Source organism: Topomyia yanbarensis, chromosome 1 (assembly GCF_030247195.1).
Source record: "Topomyia yanbarensis strain Yona2022 chromosome 1, ASM3024719v1, whole genome shotgun sequence".
Classification (NCBI taxonomy): Eukaryota; Metazoa; Arthropoda; class Insecta; order Diptera; family Culicidae; genus Topomyia; species Topomyia yanbarensis.
Genome location: NC_080670.1, coordinates 155,430,521 through 155,453,105, shown reverse-complemented (window position 1 = coordinate 155,453,105; position 22,585 = coordinate 155,430,521). Strand labels below are relative to the sequence as shown.

At 39.5% G+C, this 22,585-nt stretch overlaps 1 protein-coding gene across 15 annotated transcripts in view; it reads right to left on the bottom strand.

Annotated features, from left to right (window-relative positions):
• Positions 1-4,212: 4,212 nt before the first annotated feature.
• LOC131678207 (neuroglian) overlaps positions 4,213-22,585 on the bottom strand; it is a 138,452-nt gene continuing 120,079 nt past the window's right edge. For 11 of the 15 annotated variants that reach the window (XM_058958282.1, XM_058958240.1, XM_058958224.1 and 8 more), the window contains exons 9-10: positions 22,229-22,347; positions 4,213-12,980 (exon numbers count right to left, since the gene is read on the bottom strand). In XM_058958282.1, coding sequence (XP_058814265.1) covers positions 12,850-12,980; positions 22,229-22,347 — 250 coding nt within the window. In that variant the 3' untranslated portion in view covers positions 4,213-12,849. Of the gene's footprint in view, positions 12,981-13,494; positions 14,156-22,228; positions 22,348-22,585 lie in introns of all 15 variants that reach the window. The other 4 variants (XR_009303615.1, XR_009303616.1, XM_058958297.1 and 1 more) reach the window with 4 other exon arrangements.

Below are 22,585 nucleotides of genomic sequence, written 5' to 3'. Positions count from 1 at the left end.
TCCAATCTCTCTCTTTTTCTCTCTCTTTCTTTCTCGCTCTCTTGTTCTCTCTCTCTTTCTCTCTCTCAATTTCTTTCCTGCACACGCATACGTAAAAAGAGAATCCAGCGAGGAACAGATGAACAATTCCACTTAATGAAAAATGCATACTAAGCAGCGGAAAGCACTTCCTAAACCGTCCATAACAGCACCGGAGACAACAGTAGACAAATGAAATAAATTGGATTTTGTAGTTCATTTGTTGTACTAATGTTTATAACTATAGCTGGTTACCCGTTTTTGCCCGTTCAAAAGTTATTGCTATTGGAAACAGCACTATTTTTTTTTCAAAAATTGCTAAATAACATCGAAGATAGAAGAGCTAGAACAAAACGTTCTTATAAAGAGTTGCGGGTGGCATTGACGCAAATAACTTTGTAGAACATTCTAAACTCATAGGTACGATACCAAAAAAGTTATATTAAAAAAATATTTTAGGGGTCATCCACAAACAAGGCACTATAACTTCACAAGTATTGAATATACAGTTTTCAACTCTTAAGCAAAGTTGTTCGCAAAAAGTAGCTCTACAACATTGCAGAACATATTATCTCATTATCTATACATTTTAAAAAATAATAAAAATATCTCACTTTTAGGTAGATTAATCACTCAATGTAGTAAACCAGAAGAAAGGTCTTGAAATACTGATAAAACTTTCAGAAGACATTATTGATCTAAACTTGACCGTTTTTGTGTAAATAATTGATCGCGTGTTTTTTGCAAAAAAAATCACTGTGAGATGGTTTGAGTAGGAAGAAGGACTCGTATGCACCTGGAATGGCGGATTAATTGTAAGTTGATTATTTGAATTCATCGAAACTAATCTTAAAATTTTGGTCATCTTCTCGAAAACACTTGTTTTGATTCAAATTTCATGAAAATTATTCAAGATAACTTTTTGGCCGTCATATTGGATCTGGCATTTGAATTTTTTTCAAATCTTACCTTAAATTCGTGTTCAGCGACCCCAAATACCCTTATATTCAAAGTTTCACAATATTATCCGGCGCTGTAACCTACAAAATCGCAATATTTTGATCACGAACTATTTTTTATACTTTATTTTCAAGGGTCCGCCATTTTTTTGTATAACGATTTTTTTGGGTTGGGGTGCCTCTATGAAATGTAATCTTCAAGGTCGTTTTGGTTTTTTGCTTGTAGACGACGACTTGCGACCTGCATCTTGCCCGCAGATGAGGTCGGTTTTCATAACACCTTTTGTTGGAGCCCCCATTTAGGACGCCATTTTTGACACCTTATACTCGAAAATTTTGATTTTCTAAGTGAAACCTTCATAAACATTTTGCAGAATAGCGCACATGTCCAAGTCATTTCAATTCTTCAAAAAAATCTGAGCGATCACAACGTAAAGCGAAGTAAGGTCCGCGCTAATAGAGATCTAAACTGGAAAAAGAACCGATGTCAATCAGGTTGAGGAAGGCGTAAAATGTCACTGAGACAGCAGTGATACGCCCGTCACAAGCCGCAGCCAATGATGTGATGAGTGATGGTACTGGCGTATACTCGTTAAGATTGACCTTAGAGCCAACAAATGGAGGTTATTCAGGACCTAAGTTTCGATCACCAGGCGTAGAACTTCAAGGGTTCGAACATATCCACAATGTGCAAAAAATGCAGTATACAGACAGAGGGTATATTGACAGGAACTGTATGGGTCAGCCGAGGAACCTCTTCGCATAGATAGCGGTGTTCCTAACATTGACGCATACAAACTGAAGAAACGCTAACGAGGGCATGTGTTACAATAATGCCTAGAAAACTGGTACCAATGAACAATAAGCGGCCAGTCAGGAAGTGGAACGATACACTATGTACCGTCCGAGTTTATTCTCAGAAGGCGCGTTCGGCGAGGCGAAACCGAAACAGATAGCGTGAAGTTTACAGTTCTGCAGGCAAGCAACGCTTTCAAATTGTGCCTTAAATGGATGCTAAGCCTTGGGACAAAGCTTATCGAGTCGTGATGCCGAAGAACAAGATACAACCACAGATACCGAATGCTGAGGTATAAGCAGAATTGCTGGATATTTGTGGGTCGCCATCGTCGAACTTCTGGCACTGGCGAGGGGTCTACACGTGATGAAAGCTCCCGGTTCAGATGAAATCCACAACGGGGCATTAGAAAATGTAATCATTGCAATCCTGGATATATTCAACACGGTGATGACCAAAAGAGCTCTACTTCCCAAACATATGTGAATTCCAAAAGCTGGGGCTGCTGCCCAAACCAGGAAAATCACTACAAAATGCAGCAGCATACAAACTCAAATGCCTTCTGGATACTTTCGAGAAATTCTCGGTGAATGTTATCCTCAACAGGTCAAACGGGCAGTTCGAATTCCAAAAAGAAAGATTGACGGTGGAAGTGATCGGGACAATCATAGAGAGAGAGAGAGGGAGAGAGCGAGAGCACAGAAGGTTTCCAAATAGAAAAGGAGGTGCGCTGCACCGTGGTAACGATATATTTCAAGAATGCGAGCTACGTTGGGAGGCAATAGCAGCATCGCATGCCCAACATACGAGTCCCCGAATAAGATTCTGAAAAACTATTTTCAGAACCACATGCTGGTCTACGTTACAAATTCTGAGCAGAACTCGAAAAGGGTCACAGCGGGGGTGCAACAAGGCTCCCTTATCAACCCTAACCCTTTGGAATTATAACGGCGTTCTAATGCTAAAGCCGTAGGTGTATAAAATAGTCGGTATCTCGAAGGTCGTTACTCTAACTAAGAAAGGCGAGACCCTGGAAGAGGTTGAAGTGCCTGATTGTAGAGTCCACCAACACAATCGAAAACTGGATGAGCCGAGTCTAGTTACATCGCTGAAGACCAAGCGAAGTAGAGATAAGTAGAATAGCTCGTTCCGACTCATGGTTATGCTTATAGAGAATGTGGGTGCCAGTATGCGTCATCGCCGTGATTATCGCTATAGATGTTAGCCGCATATCGGCTGTTATCAATGGTACTAGCAGAGGAGGGAAACGAGATGTGAGAGGAGAATGGTGAAAATTGAGTCGATGGTCAAACACCAACACGACTGGCGAGTTGAAAACATGGAGAGACAGACTTTAACCTAACGTAGTTCCTATTAGTCCCGGCTGCTCCACCACGCGATCCCGAATTTGAGTATGTGCAGGAAAAATCGGAGCACGTGGTCTTCAACTTCCCCAGATTCGAGAAGTTACCGAGCAAACTTCCGGCTCTAGGCGCAGAGAATGTCGTGCATGTGATCTGTAAAGACGAATAGACGAGGGATTGAAGAACTGGTAACCAGAGCTGATAGCTCGATTAAGTGTTTTCTACCGGTCGCTCCGTGAAATGGACTAGATCCACCGCTGGGGATATACTCGAGTAGTGCACGTAGATGCACCGGTTGCTGGTCATCGAGGCGTCAGTGTACCAGACGCCTTGAATCACCGAACGACCTTAGCATTCTTACCGAGAAGACCGCGAGTAGACTAAATACGCCGCCAGGAACTGGATCGGATAGGTTGCGTCCAAGCAGCAGCGGCAGATCGTTGGGGCACCGATGAACCAAAAGCTACGCTTCATCCGGAACCATTGAAAAGCCTTCGCCACCTACCGGTTGATCCGTTGAGTAGGCCAGGTCTATCGCCAGGGACTAGGTCGAGAAGCTCGAGTCGAAGTACTGGTAACAATTTTTTGCCGCTATCGAAAGATAATCCGCCGCCGGGGACCTCTTAGTCGGCGTAGGGTAGATTCAACGCCTGGGACTATCCAAGCAGACCACGACAAATGTGTTGGGTGGCAGCGGCGATTGTGTGTGATCTCATTCCAGAGGTAGTTATCATATCCCAGAGATAGCATAAGTGTTTGTGCATTGGACCGGAGACCCAAGGGTTGCAGGTTAGAATCCTGCCTCTGAAATGGTTTTTTCACATACTCACTTTTCGATCTGTTTTCCCCGTTGGATGCCACCAAAAAAGTTTTAAGCTTCTGTTAATCAACCACAGCTACGTACTGGGATTTCGGACTAAAAGGCACTACATCTGTTCATTGATAGAGCTGAAAAAAAATAGAACCTAATCGAAACGTGGCGATGTTCAATACTTTAATTTATTTCGTATCAGTTGTGTTCACTTCATTTCGAAAACTTTCGTGTTTCTCTGTAGTATAATAAAAAAACCGACAATTATTCTATTCCGGTAGTGATTTATTTCGCGGCATATGCATTAATACATCAAAGAACTTCCGAATAATAAAGTACAAGTGATGATGTTATCTACAGTTGTCTGGGTGAAATTCAATTATAATTGTGGCTTTTCTTCTTTGTTTGGATTTATGTTGATACAATGTTTTGTGAAAATATTCACCTTCACTATCATGTTTCGGAGTGATCGTTATCATTAGTAGCTTATAAAGTTTAGTAACCAAATCGACTTTTATTATATTAACCCTTAAAGGCGCAAACCAATTTTTTCAAATTTTCTGAAAATTGTCTCACTGCTTTAATACGTTACTATGATAATTTTGAGATGGTTTTCGCGATGTTGTTTTAAAACAACATTGCGCATTTAAGGGTTAATCCCATTACCTAAGCATATGCCATCTGCGGAGTTTTCTAGTAGTGTTAGTTGTTGTATGCAATAATTGATAGTTATGTTACACGTTCGGTAACTGGAATTCAAAGGTGTTCATCAAAAAATATTCCATCATTTTTTTTTTTCTTTCTGATCACTAGAATGTTTAATTCGCGGAAGAAAATATCATCTTTCGTTTCGTTTCGTGTAACTCGTTCCAAACCTAAGTTCATTCGTTCCTTTTGTCTAATCGGCAAGCTCTTCTGCCCGGTGTAAATAGGGGTTCACTCTTTTCTGTAATAAACATTTACAATCTTTGCGTATGATTCGATTGAACTCTGCATAGTAACAGGTTGTTTGATGATGATGATGTGGAGTTTTGTGTGAGTGATGCCAGATGGGACTGAAACGGCAGTGTTTGTGTTTTAGGTTCCCAAAATAAATGGCACCGCTTCATGATGAATTTTTCTTTCTCTCTAGTTTGTGGAATGACGGTTTGAATTTTTATATAACCAGAGAAAATGCGCAATTGTTGCCGTTTGATGTCTCGAAAGTTTGGGGTTTTCGAAACATTTTGCTCTTAATTGAATCCATGTATTTAATTGCATAATTGTAGTCGTTTTGTTTACAAAAAGCGAATATTTTTAACCATATCTGCTAGAGTTACAATTTCTTTAATATACAGTTATCTAAGTACAAGTTGCCTTTCATAAAAACATGTAACATTAAATTTAGAGTGTAGTGTTATCTTAATTTAAACTTTAAGTTTCCTTTTTGTTGCGTTCTGTTTTTTACAAAGACAAAAACGATCAGACAAACATACTGTACAGATATAAGTGATCGATAAAAGTTTGGAAACAAAATACAATTTAATAAGAGCAAACGAGAACAGGGTAACAGATAGTTTTCATCGAAATGTTCCCCATAAAAGCACTTGTCAGTATTAAAATAATAGTTCTCTTAATTTTGTTTGTAATTTTTCCTCACGCAAAATATAACAAAATACGTAGTTTATCTCATCACGAGTAGCAGTTACATCATTCCGGTACATGCGTTTTTTTCCGTTTCAGCTTTGCGGTTTATGTATATAAAAAGCACCCATTTTGTTAAACGCCTTCCATACATTTTCTCCTACTTATAAGCCTACAATATGCCATTGTTTTCCTTTACCATACTGTTATCCTTTCTTAATACACTAGGGCAGTCCGACCGATTTATTTCGGCTTCGGCTTTCGCACGAACATATGGCTGTGGTCCTAATTTCATGATATAAGCGAAAGCTAGTTTACGATCTAATGTTACTGAAGTTTAGTTGGTACGTGATAAATAAGCAATAAGTTTTTTTTACAAATTAGCATAGATCATTCATATTAAAGCGAAATATCTCGTTCTTTCAACAGAAACAAGCAAACTTGTTTATGTTTTCTCTTCTCTTCTCATTTCGACATACTTCAGTTAGGGATAAGCAAATGTAATAGATTTTTTTAAATGTTTGTTAAGTTAATATTTTCACTAAGACCCTGTGTGTTTTTCCTTCATTCGATTCATTAATTTCGACAAAAGCGTAACGCAATAGACGAACATAATAAAAACAAATATACCATACTGAACTGAAGAAACACGTAGAAAAAAATGAGGGAGTTTGTTGAAAAACCATATCCGTAATGTCTGATTGTTTCGGTTCGACCCTATTCCTCATGCTGATCGACAGTTGTCATCTAACCGGATTCTATCGAAATCAACACTTATAACAGACTTGCAATGTGTATTAGTAATGGGGTGCTAATTTCCAATACTGATGTTTTCAAAATACTAGTATGCAGTAAGAAGCATCTGAAATGTAAATAAAAGTTTGCCTTACTGCAAGGATTTACATGTGTTGCTTCCTTGAATAAATCACCAGCCATGCAAGCCCTTCTCTGTAAGTGGCAAGAAGCATCCATACTACTTTTGTAGGTAGTCCCGTCTATAAATCCAAAAGTGGACCAAGCGAGTGACAAATCTTGAAATAAGTGTTTCGCTGGTTTCCAGAGCAGGAGTATATTCCTTCGCAGTGCAAGCCTTATTTAGTAATAATTTAGGCTTTATAGTAGTTTTATAGCCACTGATAAAACATAGATTGTGCTTGTAGCGTGCTATAAAACTTTGAATGTTACTTGGATATTCCATCAACTGATGATCGGTACATATTTTAACTACTGCAAGATCATCACTGATGGCTCAAAGATGGCCAAGATTCAGATTCGTCTGTCGAAAGTGCCAGAATCGTTCTTGCAGTCTGTGAAAGTCCCCAGAAAACCACTAACAACATATTCTCAAGCTCGAACTTCTCCACAACTATTCCTTCATCTGGGAGTCCAAACACACCTTCACCCAGGAAATCGATGAGTCTCGCGATCTTCTTACGATGCTATGCTGAGTACTCGGGCAATAGAAGTTTAGCATACCAATCAGAGAAGATCCATCGTCCAATATTTGCAAGGCATTCACGAGCAAAGCCATCAACCATTCATTGCTCACCTCAGAGGTAGCCGGTGCTTCTCACAAAAGGCAAGGAGAGTCCTGAAAAGTGGTGAAAGCAGAATTGAGCAAAATTCACTCTCTCACCTCGGTGCAGGGTACACTCATTCCCACACGATTCCTTGGGAAATTTGGTATCGCCGTCGATTGGTATGGCTTTCTTATTTCGATCCGAGATAACCTTACAACTAGCCCGATTCGGGAAGAGGTTCTTCTATCTCAAAAGGATACCAAAATACTACAATTAATGGTCAACAACAACAGCGGGCACTGATTGTGTGCAAGGGAAACTTTTAGCAATCTAACCTACAACCAAATCCCCACAATCATCGCAACCATCCAACGGCAACACTGCGGTGTAACTACTATCTATGTGGTCACAACAGCCACTAAAGTATTTACCACTTAGAATCCGAAGAATTCCAAACAAACACCGTGCTGGAACTTCGTGTAGATGTTCGATAAAGGAAAACCCGGAGCTCTCCGATAGGGATATTGCTAAAAATAAGGTGCCAGCCATAGTACTGCCAGGATGATCATCCATACCGTGCATCCTAGCAACCGAATAGGATTTTAAAGTAGGATATAGCGAAAAGAAGACTGGAAGTTGTACTACCAGGCTCTGGCGAAGTTCAGAAGATGCCTCTCATAGACGATGAAACCTCTGTCAAGATGGATATCAGATAGGTTTCTAAACCAAAGTGCTATTTGGCCATAGTATGGAGTGAAGTCCCCAATGAATCGTCAGCCGAATTTGCGTTGATGATGCTGCTTTTTTGCCGCAAACTCCAACCTGAAAGTATCTAGTTCCCCGGGTCCAGATGGTGTTTCCTCGATTTTGACAATGACGCTACTGGAATATTTCCTTCCTGTTGGAAAGCGACCCAGTTTCCAGTCCACAAGAAGGGAAACAAATCGAGCATCGATAAGTATCGGGAAGCCACGTACTTAACTCTTTCGTCCCCAACTACCATTTTATGAAAAATGTTAATTTTCAAAATAATGGTTCTCGACGATCAAAAAATTTGCCAATTTAAAGGAACTGAGCGGAATTTTGAATTTTGGGCTTTTTGTTGGGAGTACTGGGGAACATTCATAATGGCTGTCAAACCAGTCTTGCCACGCATGAAACTTTATGATGTTGCAAAACAAATGTAATGACCAACATTCTGAGGGTTTTTGGTTAAATTGGCCACGCCCCGGGGTATTCAGCGAACCTGGTTCCACCAGCAAAGAGGACACTTCGACAGGTTCTAAAACCCGTCTTGCGAGGTGTCAAATTTCAAAATTTTGAAAAGCAAAAACACTGGAGGTAATTTTGAGGGTTTTAGTCAATACTCGGGATATTCCGGGAACCTGATTCCTACGCTAAAAGGGACGCTTTTCGACTAAATTTAATTTAATGATTTGAAACAGGCATGCTGGAGGATATTTTGAGTTTTCGAACGAATTGGCCACAATCCGGGGTATTCAGGGAAACTGGTGCCTGCGGCAAAGAGGACGTTTTTGGATTCTTTGGAAACCCTATCATGCGGCATGTCAAACTACGCGACTTTGGGAAACATGTACGCTAAAGAACATTTCGAGGGGTTTTTGTCTATTTGGCCACACTCCGAGGTATTCCGAGAACCTTATCTCTTCGGCAAAGAGGACAATTTTCGACGTCTTTCGACAGGTCCAACTTCATGATTTTGCAAAACAAGTATGCAGGAGGTCATTTTGAGAGTTTTTGGTCGAATTGGTCACAACCCGGGGTATTCCGGGAACCTTGTATCTCCGTCAAATAAGACACTTTTCGATCGATAATAAAACCCGTCTTGTAGGGTATCAAACTTCATAATTTTACACAATATTTTGAGAGTTTGTGGTCAAATAAGATAAACCCCGGGATATTCCGAAAACTGGTCCATCTGGCAAAGAGGGCAATTTGCGACTAGTTTTAAAACTCATGTTGTGACATGTCAAACTCATAATTTCGCAAAACAAGTACACTGGAAGAAATTTTAAGGTTTTGGTCAAATTGGTCACAACCAGGGGTATTCCGAAAACCTATTCCACCAGCAAAGAGGACAGTATTCGACCCGTTATAAAACCCGTCTTGCGGCATGTCCAATTTTATGATTTTGCAAATTCGATGGGCTATTTTCATGATGTTTGACACGTGACAAAGAACGGATTTCACAACGAACCGAAGTTTTGTTTTCAGGAAGAACCAAATTCAGGTAAAAATTCTGATTGAGTTCAATTCGAACAAAATACTCCTCAATATGTTATAGAAATGTATGCTTGATTTGCAAAATCGTCAAGTTTGACATGTAGGGGCTGGGCGTAGCGTAGTTGGTAAATCGATTACCTTGCACGCAGCGCACCTGGGTTCAAGTACCGACCCCGCACATAGGGTTAGAAATTTTCCATAAGAGATTTTTCTAGCCCGAAGAGGCGAATGACCATAAGGTTAAACTCTCTATAATCGAAATTAAAAAAAAGTTTGGCGTGTTGCAAGGCAGGTTTTATAACCGGTCGAAAAGTGTACTTTTTGCCGGGGGAATCAGGATCTCGGAATACTTCAGGGTATGGTCAATTCACTTTTGATTCCTTCGATCGTCACAAGTGATAGAACTAGATACTTTGATACCTAACGAAGCGGCTGTTGCATGATGTTTCTTCTTTGGCATAGTTGGACCCTACTCTCATGCTTTTGGATGTATCTACATCGGTTTGGACATGCTTCGTTACCCCTTTGCCCGAAGTTCGTGGACGTGCAAGAGACACCGAAACACGTGGGCTTCGAATGCCCTAGGTTCGAAGAAATTTGAAGGGGTATGCAGGGTGTGACAGTTGACAATGTCGTCGAATAGATGTGCCACGATCGAGCCTATCGAATGGACCAACAGAGTAGCGCCATCGGCTAGAAAGCCACCGTACGGTTGAGTAGTACGCGATGTGGCACCGGGCTCGGGTCATCAGGCGCCAGTGAACCGGACATCAGGCTTCACCGGAATCGCCGGACCGACCTCGACACCCTACCGGGTAGCTCGTGAGTAGGCTAGATCCACCGCCGAGGACTGGACAGGGATGAAGCGGGGAGTTACATGGCTCAGAGAAACGAATATCGGTATCGGGAAAAAATTACCGCCGAGGAATTCACAGTAGGGTAGATTCACCGTCGTGGACTATCCGACTATATCGTTACAAAAATGGAAGCAAATTGTCTCACGAAACAGACATCGCTACCGAAAATCCGCTGCCAGGGAATTCATCGCCGGATAATATTCGAATAGATCTCGATAGAGCTGGGAGCTAAATGACTCAAGGAAGTGCGTTTCGTTAATCGTGTAGTTGCAACCGGTAGAAAGGACGGACACAACTGTACATTTGAGAAATCGAGTGATGTGTCTAACTCGAGGATTTGTGGCGGCCACTTAGAAATAGCAAATCTGAAAGTTCAATGGGATCAGGGAATGCTGCTAGATTCAACAAAAATCTCAAACTGGCTTGAACAACCTGAAACATTCGGACGTTTATACCGAGAACGTGCAGCTGTGTTCCTTTATTACATTCATAGACAACTTTGGCCACTTCACGGTTGTTTATTTTATGGTGTCTGAGAGAAGTGTTTGATCTGCGCGGAAGCAACTGTCTCATACAAGTTACAGCAAAGTAGAATTGAGGAAATAATTGGAAAAAGTCGCAGTTGATAGTACACGATGCTTGATTGGACAAATACGTGGGCCGAAGCGATGGATGAGACAATTTATTCTGATTCCTCATTACCCTATATTCTTCTTAGGAGAATGGCCCTTACAATAAAATTCTTTAACAAAAATAAAACAATAAATAAAGCTTAGGTCGTTCAGCTATCGCATCGTAATAGTAAAATTGTGTAAGTGTATCATTTTTGTAGCGTGTGTTCTGTCGCCTCATTTTTACCCAATGTTCGATGGGATTCTCTCTACTACCTATAATCGGAAGTCAGTCGCATGAAGATAGGAAAGCCCATCGAACATGGGACTGACTTGCGACTACGTGCAGTATACATATGAGACTGGTGTGCGATTATTAGTAGTATAGTCCTCATGTACAGTGTCATTGATACAAACGCAACCTGGCAACACCATAAACCATACAGATTCCGAACTAAATAAAACACAAAAGAATAACAAAATATTTTGTAAAGAAGTTCTTTATTACAAATAAAAGTAAACATTTAGCTTTCTCTTACTAAACAGTTAAAACTAATTCAAGGAAATTTCAATTAAAATAAAAGAATTGCATTCTAACATATTCGTTTTTCATTTCTTAGTGTTCTTTACCTTAAAAAAAGTTTGCTTTCGAAAATTAATGGGAAATAATTGCAGCACTTTCGCATTATATACAGATCTATGGTACGCTCTCTTAATCAATACAAAGAGCTTCTTATCTCTCCTAGTGCATATGCGCATCGGTGTGTGATAGATATTTGTGTGATGTTCGATTTGAGACCCAAACGGATAAAACGTTGTTCCCCGCTGGCATTCGGCATTGCAAAAGCAAATGCACTCTGTCAAGAAGATGCCCTCCGCTAGCTCGCTTCGTTATGCTATGTCCGCATACATACGGACTCGATAGTTTTGTGCTAAGCCACGCTTACCTTCCAGCACTTTGCATTCCATTTTGTTTTACTAATTTTATAAACGGGCATAAAATTAACAACAACTTAAAACGAATTCACTTTTCCTTTCGCAAGCTTGGAAGATAAAGAGACGGAGGAGGAAATATTGTAATAGTAGGTTTGTTCTGTGTGTGTTTGTTTCCCTAGCAATTAAAACTAGTACGAATAAGAGATTCTTGCTTACTGGACGAAATTGATTCTTCACTTGTCACGATGCTGCTTCGCTGTTGAACTTCTATCTTCTATATATTCTAACAAGAGTTACCGAGAATCTACTAAAGCAGAGAAAGCTTTATTTCAGATCGGCACTTTGATTAAAGGATAAGTTAACTAAACAAAAATAACCAATACAAATGTTATAAAATAAAACAAAAAAGGGCCGGACTAAGACAAAGAAGGCTTTTGCAGCTACACATTGCATTTGTAGTCGCCAAATAATTAAGCAGATATTTTAGGGTGGAGGATCCCGCTCTTTGAGAGGATCATCCGTACGATCGCATTTACACTAGTAGGTGTCATAATTCAAGCACGAACGATCAAAGTAGAATCCAAACGCGCGAGTTACGCAAAGAATGCGATTTTAGGTTGGGATCGATCTGTGGCTGCCCTGCAACCGAAATGGAATTGATTACCGATGTGGTTCTTGGACAGGTGCCCTCAACGTATCACTAACGGTCCTGCACAGCAGCCTGTTTATTAGCGGTTAACTTAAACTAGCCATTTGTTTAATTCCCGTAAATTTTTGTACTGATTGTGAAGTAAAGAAAGTTAGCTTTTCGTGTGATTTTTACTCTGAGTTATGAACACATCGATTTGAGTTGATTTTTTCGAGAGAATTCCTTACTGTCGTTAAAACTATTGTATTGGTTGTATTCCGAGTTACAAAAGAACAAAAAAAAATCTCAAAAATCAACAGTTTCAAAAGTGGGTGACGTGTGTCCTTGTTCCGCCGCTTCGAGTTCCGTTTGCCGAATGCATACAGTTTGCAAACCATCAGTTCGTATTATCAGCTCTCGACGAGTAACAACAAGCAATAGTTCCTCCAGTAGGAAAACCAAACAGCAGTAGATTGATTAACTTAGACGTACGTGGCCATGCCAGCGTTGGCGCCTTGCAGCGACGGGTTTTGCGGTGTCGACTGAGCGCTGACCGGTGGCTTACCGGGCACGTACTGGCCTATGAAGGAACCATCTTCGGTGAATTGTCCTCCTGTAAGGGATAGAGGCGTTAATGCATTGTATTTTCTTTATATTTTTGTTACGATAGGAAACAAGTAAGAATTAATCCTGTTCTGTAGCGGATTCGTGGTAAAAGAGTTACTACCATAGTCGAACTGCCATCGATTCATTCTGTAATCATGAGACGATAGAGGACAGGAAATCTGAAGTTACTTGCTCATCTATTCATTATAGTTTAGTGTCAAACATTATTATCAGCGTTCTATTTGGAGTGGGCGGATTTTGTGACAGTAACGCTATAGCCTAACGGTCCCATGTTCTAAGGGATTCCCTATTTACACGAGACAATTAGGCGTGACGTATTGGAACCGGGAAAAGACCTAAACTTAATGCAATTTAATTCGCATGAAATCTATTGGAAACTAATCAGGAAGGTTGCTTTCGTTTAAAATATCGTACTTGTTTCCATCATACATACAAAGGATTGATTACATCGAATGTCATCGAAAATTTGAGAAAACATAAGACTACAAAACCATAAATACCTGAATGAACTTAAAAACAAAGCTGCATTTCACGCTCTGAAGCTGGACGGTTTGGAATTGTTTTTCACTGTCATCTTGGTGGCGGACAGCAAACTCACGTCGCCTCGAAATAGATAGCTAATAATTCCGTGAACAATACGTATTAAAGATAGTCTCGCGTTAAAAAATCTTGTCAATCTACGTTAAAAAACAGTGAATACAATGCACTTGCTCGCTGAAAAATGTTATTTGATTTTTGCTCCTAAAAATTAATAGTAAAAATACTCAAAAATTACCCTATACATATCTGGCTAGTGTTTTGATTCCATTTCAACGACCCCTAATAGCTGCGCTTTGCGTTAAACTACACTCTATCTTCACACGTTGATTTGTTTCGTTTGCTGCACACGTGGTACGATAATTGCTACCGCTCATATAAAAAAAACAAAAGGATAACATTCGTTTGAATTCACGCTTTGTGGATCCTAGCTTTGTATTTTTTCCTCTTCTCCTGTTTTGTTTTTGCTCTGAACAAAATATCAAGAAACCTAGTCGACTAATATTCGAATACACTACACCACCTCCTACTAGACCAGCGTCGCAAACGCTTGTGAGTTGCTGTCCGCGTTCTTGCCTTTACGGCCGTACTGCCCAATGAAGGAACCGTCCTCATTCATACCTTCTACAAAACGAAGGGGAAACACAAAAGAAATGATAGGGAAAACAAATTCAGTAATGTAACTTGCGTATTAACTTAAGAATAGAATATTTCTTAGTAACATTCGTCGATTGAAGCATGAACATAATTTTTGTAAATCACTGGTAGAGCTCTATCCATTGTACAATAGGTTTCAAAGATCCCAATTTTATTACGTAAAATAAGTTTGATAAGTTTTATCAATTTTCAAAAATTGAAATATTTTTGAACAAAGACAAAGACAACAAAAATATATAAAAATTTTAGTTTTCCCTGAAAGTGTCCCCTGTAGCACTGTTCCAGCGGAAATAAATCGAGCAAATTATAATAACCTTAACTTCTTATAATTGTTATGATTGGCTATTATAACCTTACTTATTTTTATAAGCAAACTTTGGCTAACCATAAACATCATAGGTCGGGGGATATTAACATTAATAACTCCGGTATGGAATGATTTTTTTACAGTATTTGTTGAAAAGAAATTACAACAATATTGCATTGAATTTCAAATTATGCTCTGACTGGCCGGTGCTGTGTACTTCCCTAGTAACAATTGAGGTTTTATAGTAGCTTTATAGCCATTCAAAAAACTTAGATTGGATTTGTACCATGCTATAAAATTTAATTGTTACTTGGGTAGTTTGGTTTATAAACATAAGTTTTATTCGGAGCTCGGTAGCTATCTGCTGATGTTCCTATGATATAAACATAAATTAAGGGGTTATATACCTTGAAATTTTGAAAATACTGTATCTAGCGAATCTCTGACACATGGGAACTTTATTTTTCTCGCAAATCTTGGGATCATAATAACGAATCATTTCCCATTCAAAAATGTTAGCGTTTGTTACATGCGTATACAAACCACTGTGCTTTGTTCGGTGTCTTCCAGATGTGTAATATGCAATCTACAGTTCTCTAATCAACGTTGGTTAAAGTAGCACAATTAACTCTGCAGCGTCTATGTACGTTTATTCACTATTAAAATCCTGAACTTATGGAGAAAGGTAAAGGTCTCATAGCGTTTATACGCTAAGAAGTGGTAGAGGAGAAGGAGTGCGCGGAAGGCAAACTTTGGAAGCTGCTGAACAGTGGCTTGTTGGAGGATGTACTGTCCTGCACTTTGTCCTTTCTCAACATTCCAGTTAAAGGCGAGGATCGGACAGTGCCAGAGGAGGACACAGAGCAGTCCGGCGAAGCAACCGGTGAATCGGAGGGCTCCAAGAATAATACAAGAATCACTTAATAATTATTAATCACTTAATCGGCGGAGAAAAGCTATGACTGGCTACTGAGAAACCCGCTGAAGCGCTAAAGTTATCAAAAATACAAATAGGGAACGTACCATCCAAGCGACAGTGTTCGACGGATACTGAGTAGCCGAACAATAGTGGGTGCATGAAGGAACCGCAACCTAGAAAGGTCAAGGGGCAGGATCGTAGACAGCTACTAAAAACTGAGCAGCTTTAACGAAATGGCCAAGCCGTAATCAGCCATGAATGCTACTCGATGCGCGCTAATCGATAGCGTCATGGAGCCAAGCTCAAGCAATACGAAACCCAAGTTTAGGAAGTGCACCTACAAACAAGGGTATCTCGAAATCGTCTGTGTAAGTAAAGATACAGCTAAGTGACGGCAGGATGCCACACCTCTAATCAAGCCCTGGGAAGGCGCTTCATTGGAATCTGTTGAAGCGTCGCAGATTCCTAAACAAGTGCTTTACATCAGGTATTCCCCTACAGCATCGACAGGTCCGATGGCACATCCTTCACCAGGTTGTGACCTGTATTTCGCTGGTCACAATAAATCCGTGGTCACTGGGCCAGCTTAATATAGACACCTAGAAATTTTGTTATATTTGTAAATATTGTCAGTCAATGTCTAAATGTGAAATAAATGTCATAGCTTCCATGTTTACATGTTTGAAGGATGTTTATTTCATGTTTAGTAGTCTTCGGTTGGTGCCCGTCAGTATTTATTTATCTATTTATTTATTTATTTGCTTGTTATTTATTTATTTATTTGTTAATTTGCTTGTTATTTATTTATTTCCCTGTTATTTATTTATTTATTCCGTATTGATTTATTTACACTATTTATTTACTCAATTATTTATATTATATGTCAGATAGTTTATTTACATTTTTTGTTCATTTGTTTATTTTGTGAAAATTATACAATGTAAAGGTTATGCATGAAACCAATCCGATCTAAAAATTCAAATAAACTTTTTATCGGGGCACCAACCCATACATGTTGGTAAATAATGTTTTGCTTTTGCTACTCGATATACGAGAAGAGGTCATCGATCGCAAGTGGAGATGGTTTCCGGGGGCGCGGGGAAATAAAAAGGGCTTCCCGCGCCGAAAACGGGATCAGTTAGAAAAAGTTCGGTCCGAGGAGTGATGACCCGCGGCAGCGTAGTCCCTTCGTCATACTGGGATAGTGCGTTTCACTCGTGATACGAAAATTGAAGTGGGATCTGAAAGATCCGAAGCACGATCCGCCAGAATCACTACACGATCGTTAACTTCTGGCAGGATCAATCGAGTGGGGTCAAAGTGTAGGCAAAGCCTAGGATAAACTTTTCACCAAGTGCGAGTGCGACATTGTGACGCCATTACAGGAGACGACCGGTGCGAAGTTTATATTAAACCAGCTGTAAACCCCACTCGATAGTGCAAAGACGCGCGCGAAAAGATTGTGTGCACAGTGTACCACTCCCGGACCATCTTTCGGAAACGCAGGCCACCGTTACACGGCCGAGTTGCCGCCACAACTGGATCTCGACCGACGGAAGTACCCGGTCTAAGTACCCTGTCAACTGTACTTGTTCCTGTTCCCGATCGTCGCCCAGTCCCCGGAAAGCCAGAAGCAGCAAGTCGACCAACGTTCGTCCCGGCCGCAACGATTTTCGGCACGTTAAGAATAAAAGTTTACTATGCGCAAGTATTTTTGTTTTCTGTTTAAATAAATGTAAGGTCTTGTCTATATGAGCTGTTTTCTATAATTATGTGATGTCCTTGAGTTAATTTAGTCCGCTAGTTTGTTTTTATAAATTTGCCCAGAGACCACGTATTGAGGGAAGAAAGTCCACTAAGTGAAATTCTCCTGGAGACCGCAGAAAACGACCCAAATGCTCGTGTTGAAGTGTACCGTAAACCGTCGTTAAAGTGTGAGTCCGCGTAGAGTTCGTAAGACAGTCGTAACAAGGTGCAGAATAACAAAAATTTCTGCACAGAACGTCGGAGGATCGTGAAGAAAAGCACGGTCCTCAAAACGGTAGAATTCGTGTTGACGGCAGATGAGGCTTTAGTAAAACTGATAGCCTCCCAACACAACCAGCTGAATTACGTATTCGGAAATGCTAGAATGTGCCAGTGCCAGAGCGTCTTCGCCGAACGTGGAAGTTCTAGGCAAACATAGACTGAAAATCTCGAAGAGGGAACACAGCAACTGCAGCAACGGTAATGAGCGCATTGGTGTTAGCTCCTCTCACGAGCTATACACAAAAGCACACTGCTATATGCGGCTCACGAAATGATACGCAAGGAGTGGATCGAACCTTTCGTCAAATGCTGTCAATGTATGTACCAAGGGAGTTGAACCTACATTTATAAACGCAGTTAGAAGCGAAGTACAGGACCTCACATTATGCACCGCTCAAATAATGGAAAAATAAAGAGTTGGCACGTTTTCTGATGAACCTAGTCTGTCGGATCACAGACACATAATGTTCGCTGTGGAAGCCAATGAACTCACAGTATAAAAACGCAGGGAAATAAGGAAAACAATTTGGTGCGTATTCCGGTCACACCTGGAACAGTCGAAAAGAACGGGGAGTAAGATCCACTCGCCAGCAGATCTGGATAATGGGCAAACGACCTACAAAAGAGCATCATATGTCTATGTATGTATGCCTATGTATGTCGCGATGTTCGTTGGTGGGACGAAAATCTAGCCATGTTTAGGAAGGAAGCTAGGTACCTGTTCAATAAAGCGAAGATTACTGGTAACTGGTTAGACCACATGACCACGCTTACCAAATGCAACGCTGAATTGGGAAAGGCATAAAAATTATCAATGCACGAGATTTATGAAAACATCGGAATATTTCCATTGGCAGTTCGCCTTCAAAAAGCTTTATCAAAGGATCGCGCAAATGGCCTAGAGGCAGGTGAAAAAAGACGGTTCTCTCGATGATTTTCTCACTATCTCTAATTAAATGGGTCGTCAACGCCTAGGAACCCTACAAATCCCGCGGCCCTGATAATATTCGTTCAATATTTATACAAAAATCGGTAGACATAATTCTTCCGGATCTACTAAACATCTTGAGATCCAGCCTTATTCTTAGGCACCCACCTATAAGCTAGAGAGAATTTGATAATGTTTATTCCCAGTACAGCTAAAAAAGACATGACATTACCCAACGCCTATAGACCTATCAGTTTGACATCAACACTTCTGAAAATGGTGGAACCACTATTTTGGAACGGAGCACTTATCCAAAGTTCTGCTAAACAAATACCAGTTTGCACATCAAAAGAGCAAATATACTGAAACGCAGCCCTACATACACTATTGAGAAAACCCTGAAAACCCTAGTTTTCGAAGAAATAACAATTTGCGCTTTTCTTGACGTCGAAGATGCTTTTGATAATACGTCCTACATATCCATTCACTAGGCCCTGGCAAAAGGGGGACTGGAAAAATCGACAGGGGACTGGATTCTTGCACTGCTCAATAGTCGATAGATCACAGTCAGAGATACGAAAGTAACTATAACAGCAAAAAGAGGCTGCCTTCAGGAAGATTGTTGGAGATGCAGATGATATTTTCCTAATTGTGAGGGGAAAGCATGATTCGGTACTAAGCGACCGGATTCAATTAGTCCTGAACTTCACCATGACCTGAATTCACCAATGAGAAACTCAACGGAACCCTGCAAAAACGGTTATTGTACCGTTTTACAATAGGAGAAAATTGATTACGTTGGATTTTGTACACAACAAAATAGGACAAATTTTATGGAAGTTCTATGGATTTCTGCATGCTTTAGATAAGTTGTGCGCTACTCAAAGTAGTTCTGTAAAGTCCAGCAAAGTATTTCAAACTTTAAGTCATAAATTCATCGTGGAAATCTATCAAGTATAAAAAAGTGTGCAAGCTTTAGGGACGCCCTTATTTCGGGAGATTGCTTACTTACAAGGAGATCCTTAAAACTTCAGATAATTTATGCGACACTCAGGTTAGTTGTACACACATAGTTTTGTTCTACCGAATCTCAGGTTTTTTTTGCAGCTTTCACAGAGTTTTGCGCAACCGAGCAATCAGCAATCAAAGCTTTTGTTGAGAGCTCAGTACAAGTGATGTTTGTTATGCTGAAACTCATTAAATATATTGCTGAAAATCAGTAAAATATTGTCACTTTGCTGAAATATCTGTAGAAAAATTATACTGACTGTTCGGCTCTGCGGAAATTACCGAACTGTATGCAGTGTGTAGTTAGTTTCATTCAAACTTCAGAGTATCTCAATGAACTTTAAGGATGATCTTCGAAGGTCGTATGGAATTTAGGAAATACTTAAGACTTTAAGGTTGCACAGAGAAATCAATCAGCTTATGTAGAATGTTGTTACAATACTGCTAATTAATTTTTATGAAGATCTAACACACGGTGTGGAAAAAAGCTGCTTTTTTTGTTTTCGAATTTTGCCCCTTTCTGTTCAACCTTAAACACATTCTATACAAATAATTCCTATAGAAAGCAGAGTGCTCACGATTTTCACACATATTTTACCAACCTCAGGAAATTCTGCGAACTGAACAGTTAGGAAATATTATTAGATTTAGATTTTGTTAACGGCTATCGGTGATTCAGTCAAACTGTACTGAACTTCGAGAAAAACCTACGATATTAAGTGTAATCTTAAGAATCTCTGGAAAGTTCGCGAAGTTTCAAGAATATTCTAAGGATTTATGGATAATCTTTTGAATATCAGGGGACGTCTGCAAATTTTATAAATTTCTATCAAACTTAAAAAATGCCATGTCCATTTCATGAAACTCACAATTAATTTCAACGAAGTATTTCCAGAAAAACGAAGTATTTCCAGAAAAATTAAAAGTGACGAATATCAAAAAACCTCTTCAAGCTTTAGGTGCGGACATTTTTCGAACATCAAAGAAAATTTTAGGCAATTTTGAAGGTTAATATTTAGAGCGATGATAAAACGATTTTTGGTGAACGATCTTCAAGCATTATGTAAATTAAATTTGAGTGAAGAGTCTCTATATTCTACGAAAGCGGTTCTCAACCTTTTTCGTACCGCGGACCCCTTAGAAATCACCTTGGGTTGCTGCGAACCCCCTCGGATAAACATCGATTTTGTATGCTATCAATATGTTATTTTCAGTTTGTTAGGAAACAAGACTTGAAATTTTAATCTGCACTTGGAAGTCATATTTTTCTTATTGGATCCCCGGCGACGACTTCACGGCCTCCTAGGGATCCGCGGACCACAGGTTTAGAATCACTGTTCTAGGAGATACAATGTTTTGAATGGAATAGGCGAGATTCGCACGACTAGCGACATCGATGGAGGCTGGTAGTAAAGTTGAAAAAAACGCATCATTTTATTAATACCTCGTTTGGAGATCTTGTGAGCGAGATTAAAAAATATATCCACCCTATTGGTGTGCTTTAAGAAGTATTTACTAGGTCAGTAAGACCTATCTTCCGTAATCAAACAAAAACTGGTTTTTATACCTTTTAGCTCATATGCCGGTATAATTTTAATTTAAAATCATATCGCCTTTGCAAATATAAATATCTGTTTCGGGATTTTTGAAATTCACTAACGATTGAAAAGTGAAATGAATAAGAAAACAATCTGAAATTCTGTATGTATCTGAGAAGAATTGTTATCGCGTCCACAAAGCGGGAACTTCTGCTTTTTTAACCATCCAAATTTTAGTTTGTGAATAGTTTGAAATTGTACTGTTATTATTACACGAATAAAATATACAAAAAAACATCTCCTTCTGCGTCGGGAAAATCTTCAGGGAATGTCTATGAATTTCAAGCAAATCTTGCAAATTTAAGACATTGAGGATAGTTCTAGAACCTTAAAGAAATCAATAGAATCACACGAAAATCCTAATAAATTTGGGGAAATTCTCAAGACAATGCTACCAAATTCAAAGAAACTGTACGAGACCAAGGAACTGTTTTCACACTCTATTTTCAACCATCCTGATTGATGGAAATCATAACATTCTAAGATTAAACTTGGTGATAAGACAGATTATCACTAATGCGGTGATGAATTTAGCGATAAATATTATTTTTGTAATGTTTCATTCAATATTAAACATGAAATTTTCGTGTTTCGATAGTACGTACGCTGAACGAAGCGAAGGTGTACGTACTATCCAAGTATACCTGCACAGCTTAATTTTAGCAAAGATCATTTGCCAAAGAAACCACACTATCAGGAAGTATGCATCCTTCTTGTTTGTCAGAGGCACTCTTCGCCGTATGCAATATTCTTCACCACTACGTGTCATCTAGACATGTCAAAGAGCACCACGACTTTTAATAAATGGCAAGATAAGATAGAACAGCTTTTAGCTGTATCGTTTTTACTAGAATTGCACACTATAGTACTAATCTGATAATCATTTGATATTTTGAAAATCGACGAACGTTACTACGATGAAGCGCTTAGAAATAACTTAAAACTAAAAGTGTAATTGAGATTTTAGTCAATCGACAAAAAGGCAGTGTTTTGTGTTGAGAAAAAAACAACAACAAAAGAAGAGCGTAAAATGTTTCAAACTGTAGCCAAAGGTTAACAAAAAAAAAAGGACGCCAGAACACACTCTTCAATTATTGCTATTCTAGAGTAAAACAGAAAAAAGTAGGGATTTAGGATAAAAGCTGGCTGCGCAGAGGAACAAAATGTGCATATACATATTTTCTAATAACTAAAGAAGGGAAATATATAGTCTGTATAGAAGGGGGCTAGTGGGTTCAATGGACGCATTTACCTGTATCACCTTCACCATATTCCGCCATGGAATCAGTATCACTTTCCGGTGCGACTTTTTGCGAGCTCAGTGATTGTCGGCCCTGGCTTTTATTGTCCAAGCTGTAATCACGTAAAACACTAAACTCTTTTTTGTATCCTTCGTCCGGACGGAGCCGCTCGTGGCTATTGCTTTCAAACCGGACCCCGCTCCCACTATCCGGAGGTTCCCTGACGATTTATTTTTTAAATCTACCGGCTCGTCCGTTTTGATTATTATAAATATGATTACTTATGGGAAGGTGGTGATGATTTCGTTTAGAATTTTTGTTTAAGTATGAAGAAGTTCTTGCTTTGAAAGTAGCGAGAGATGTGTTAA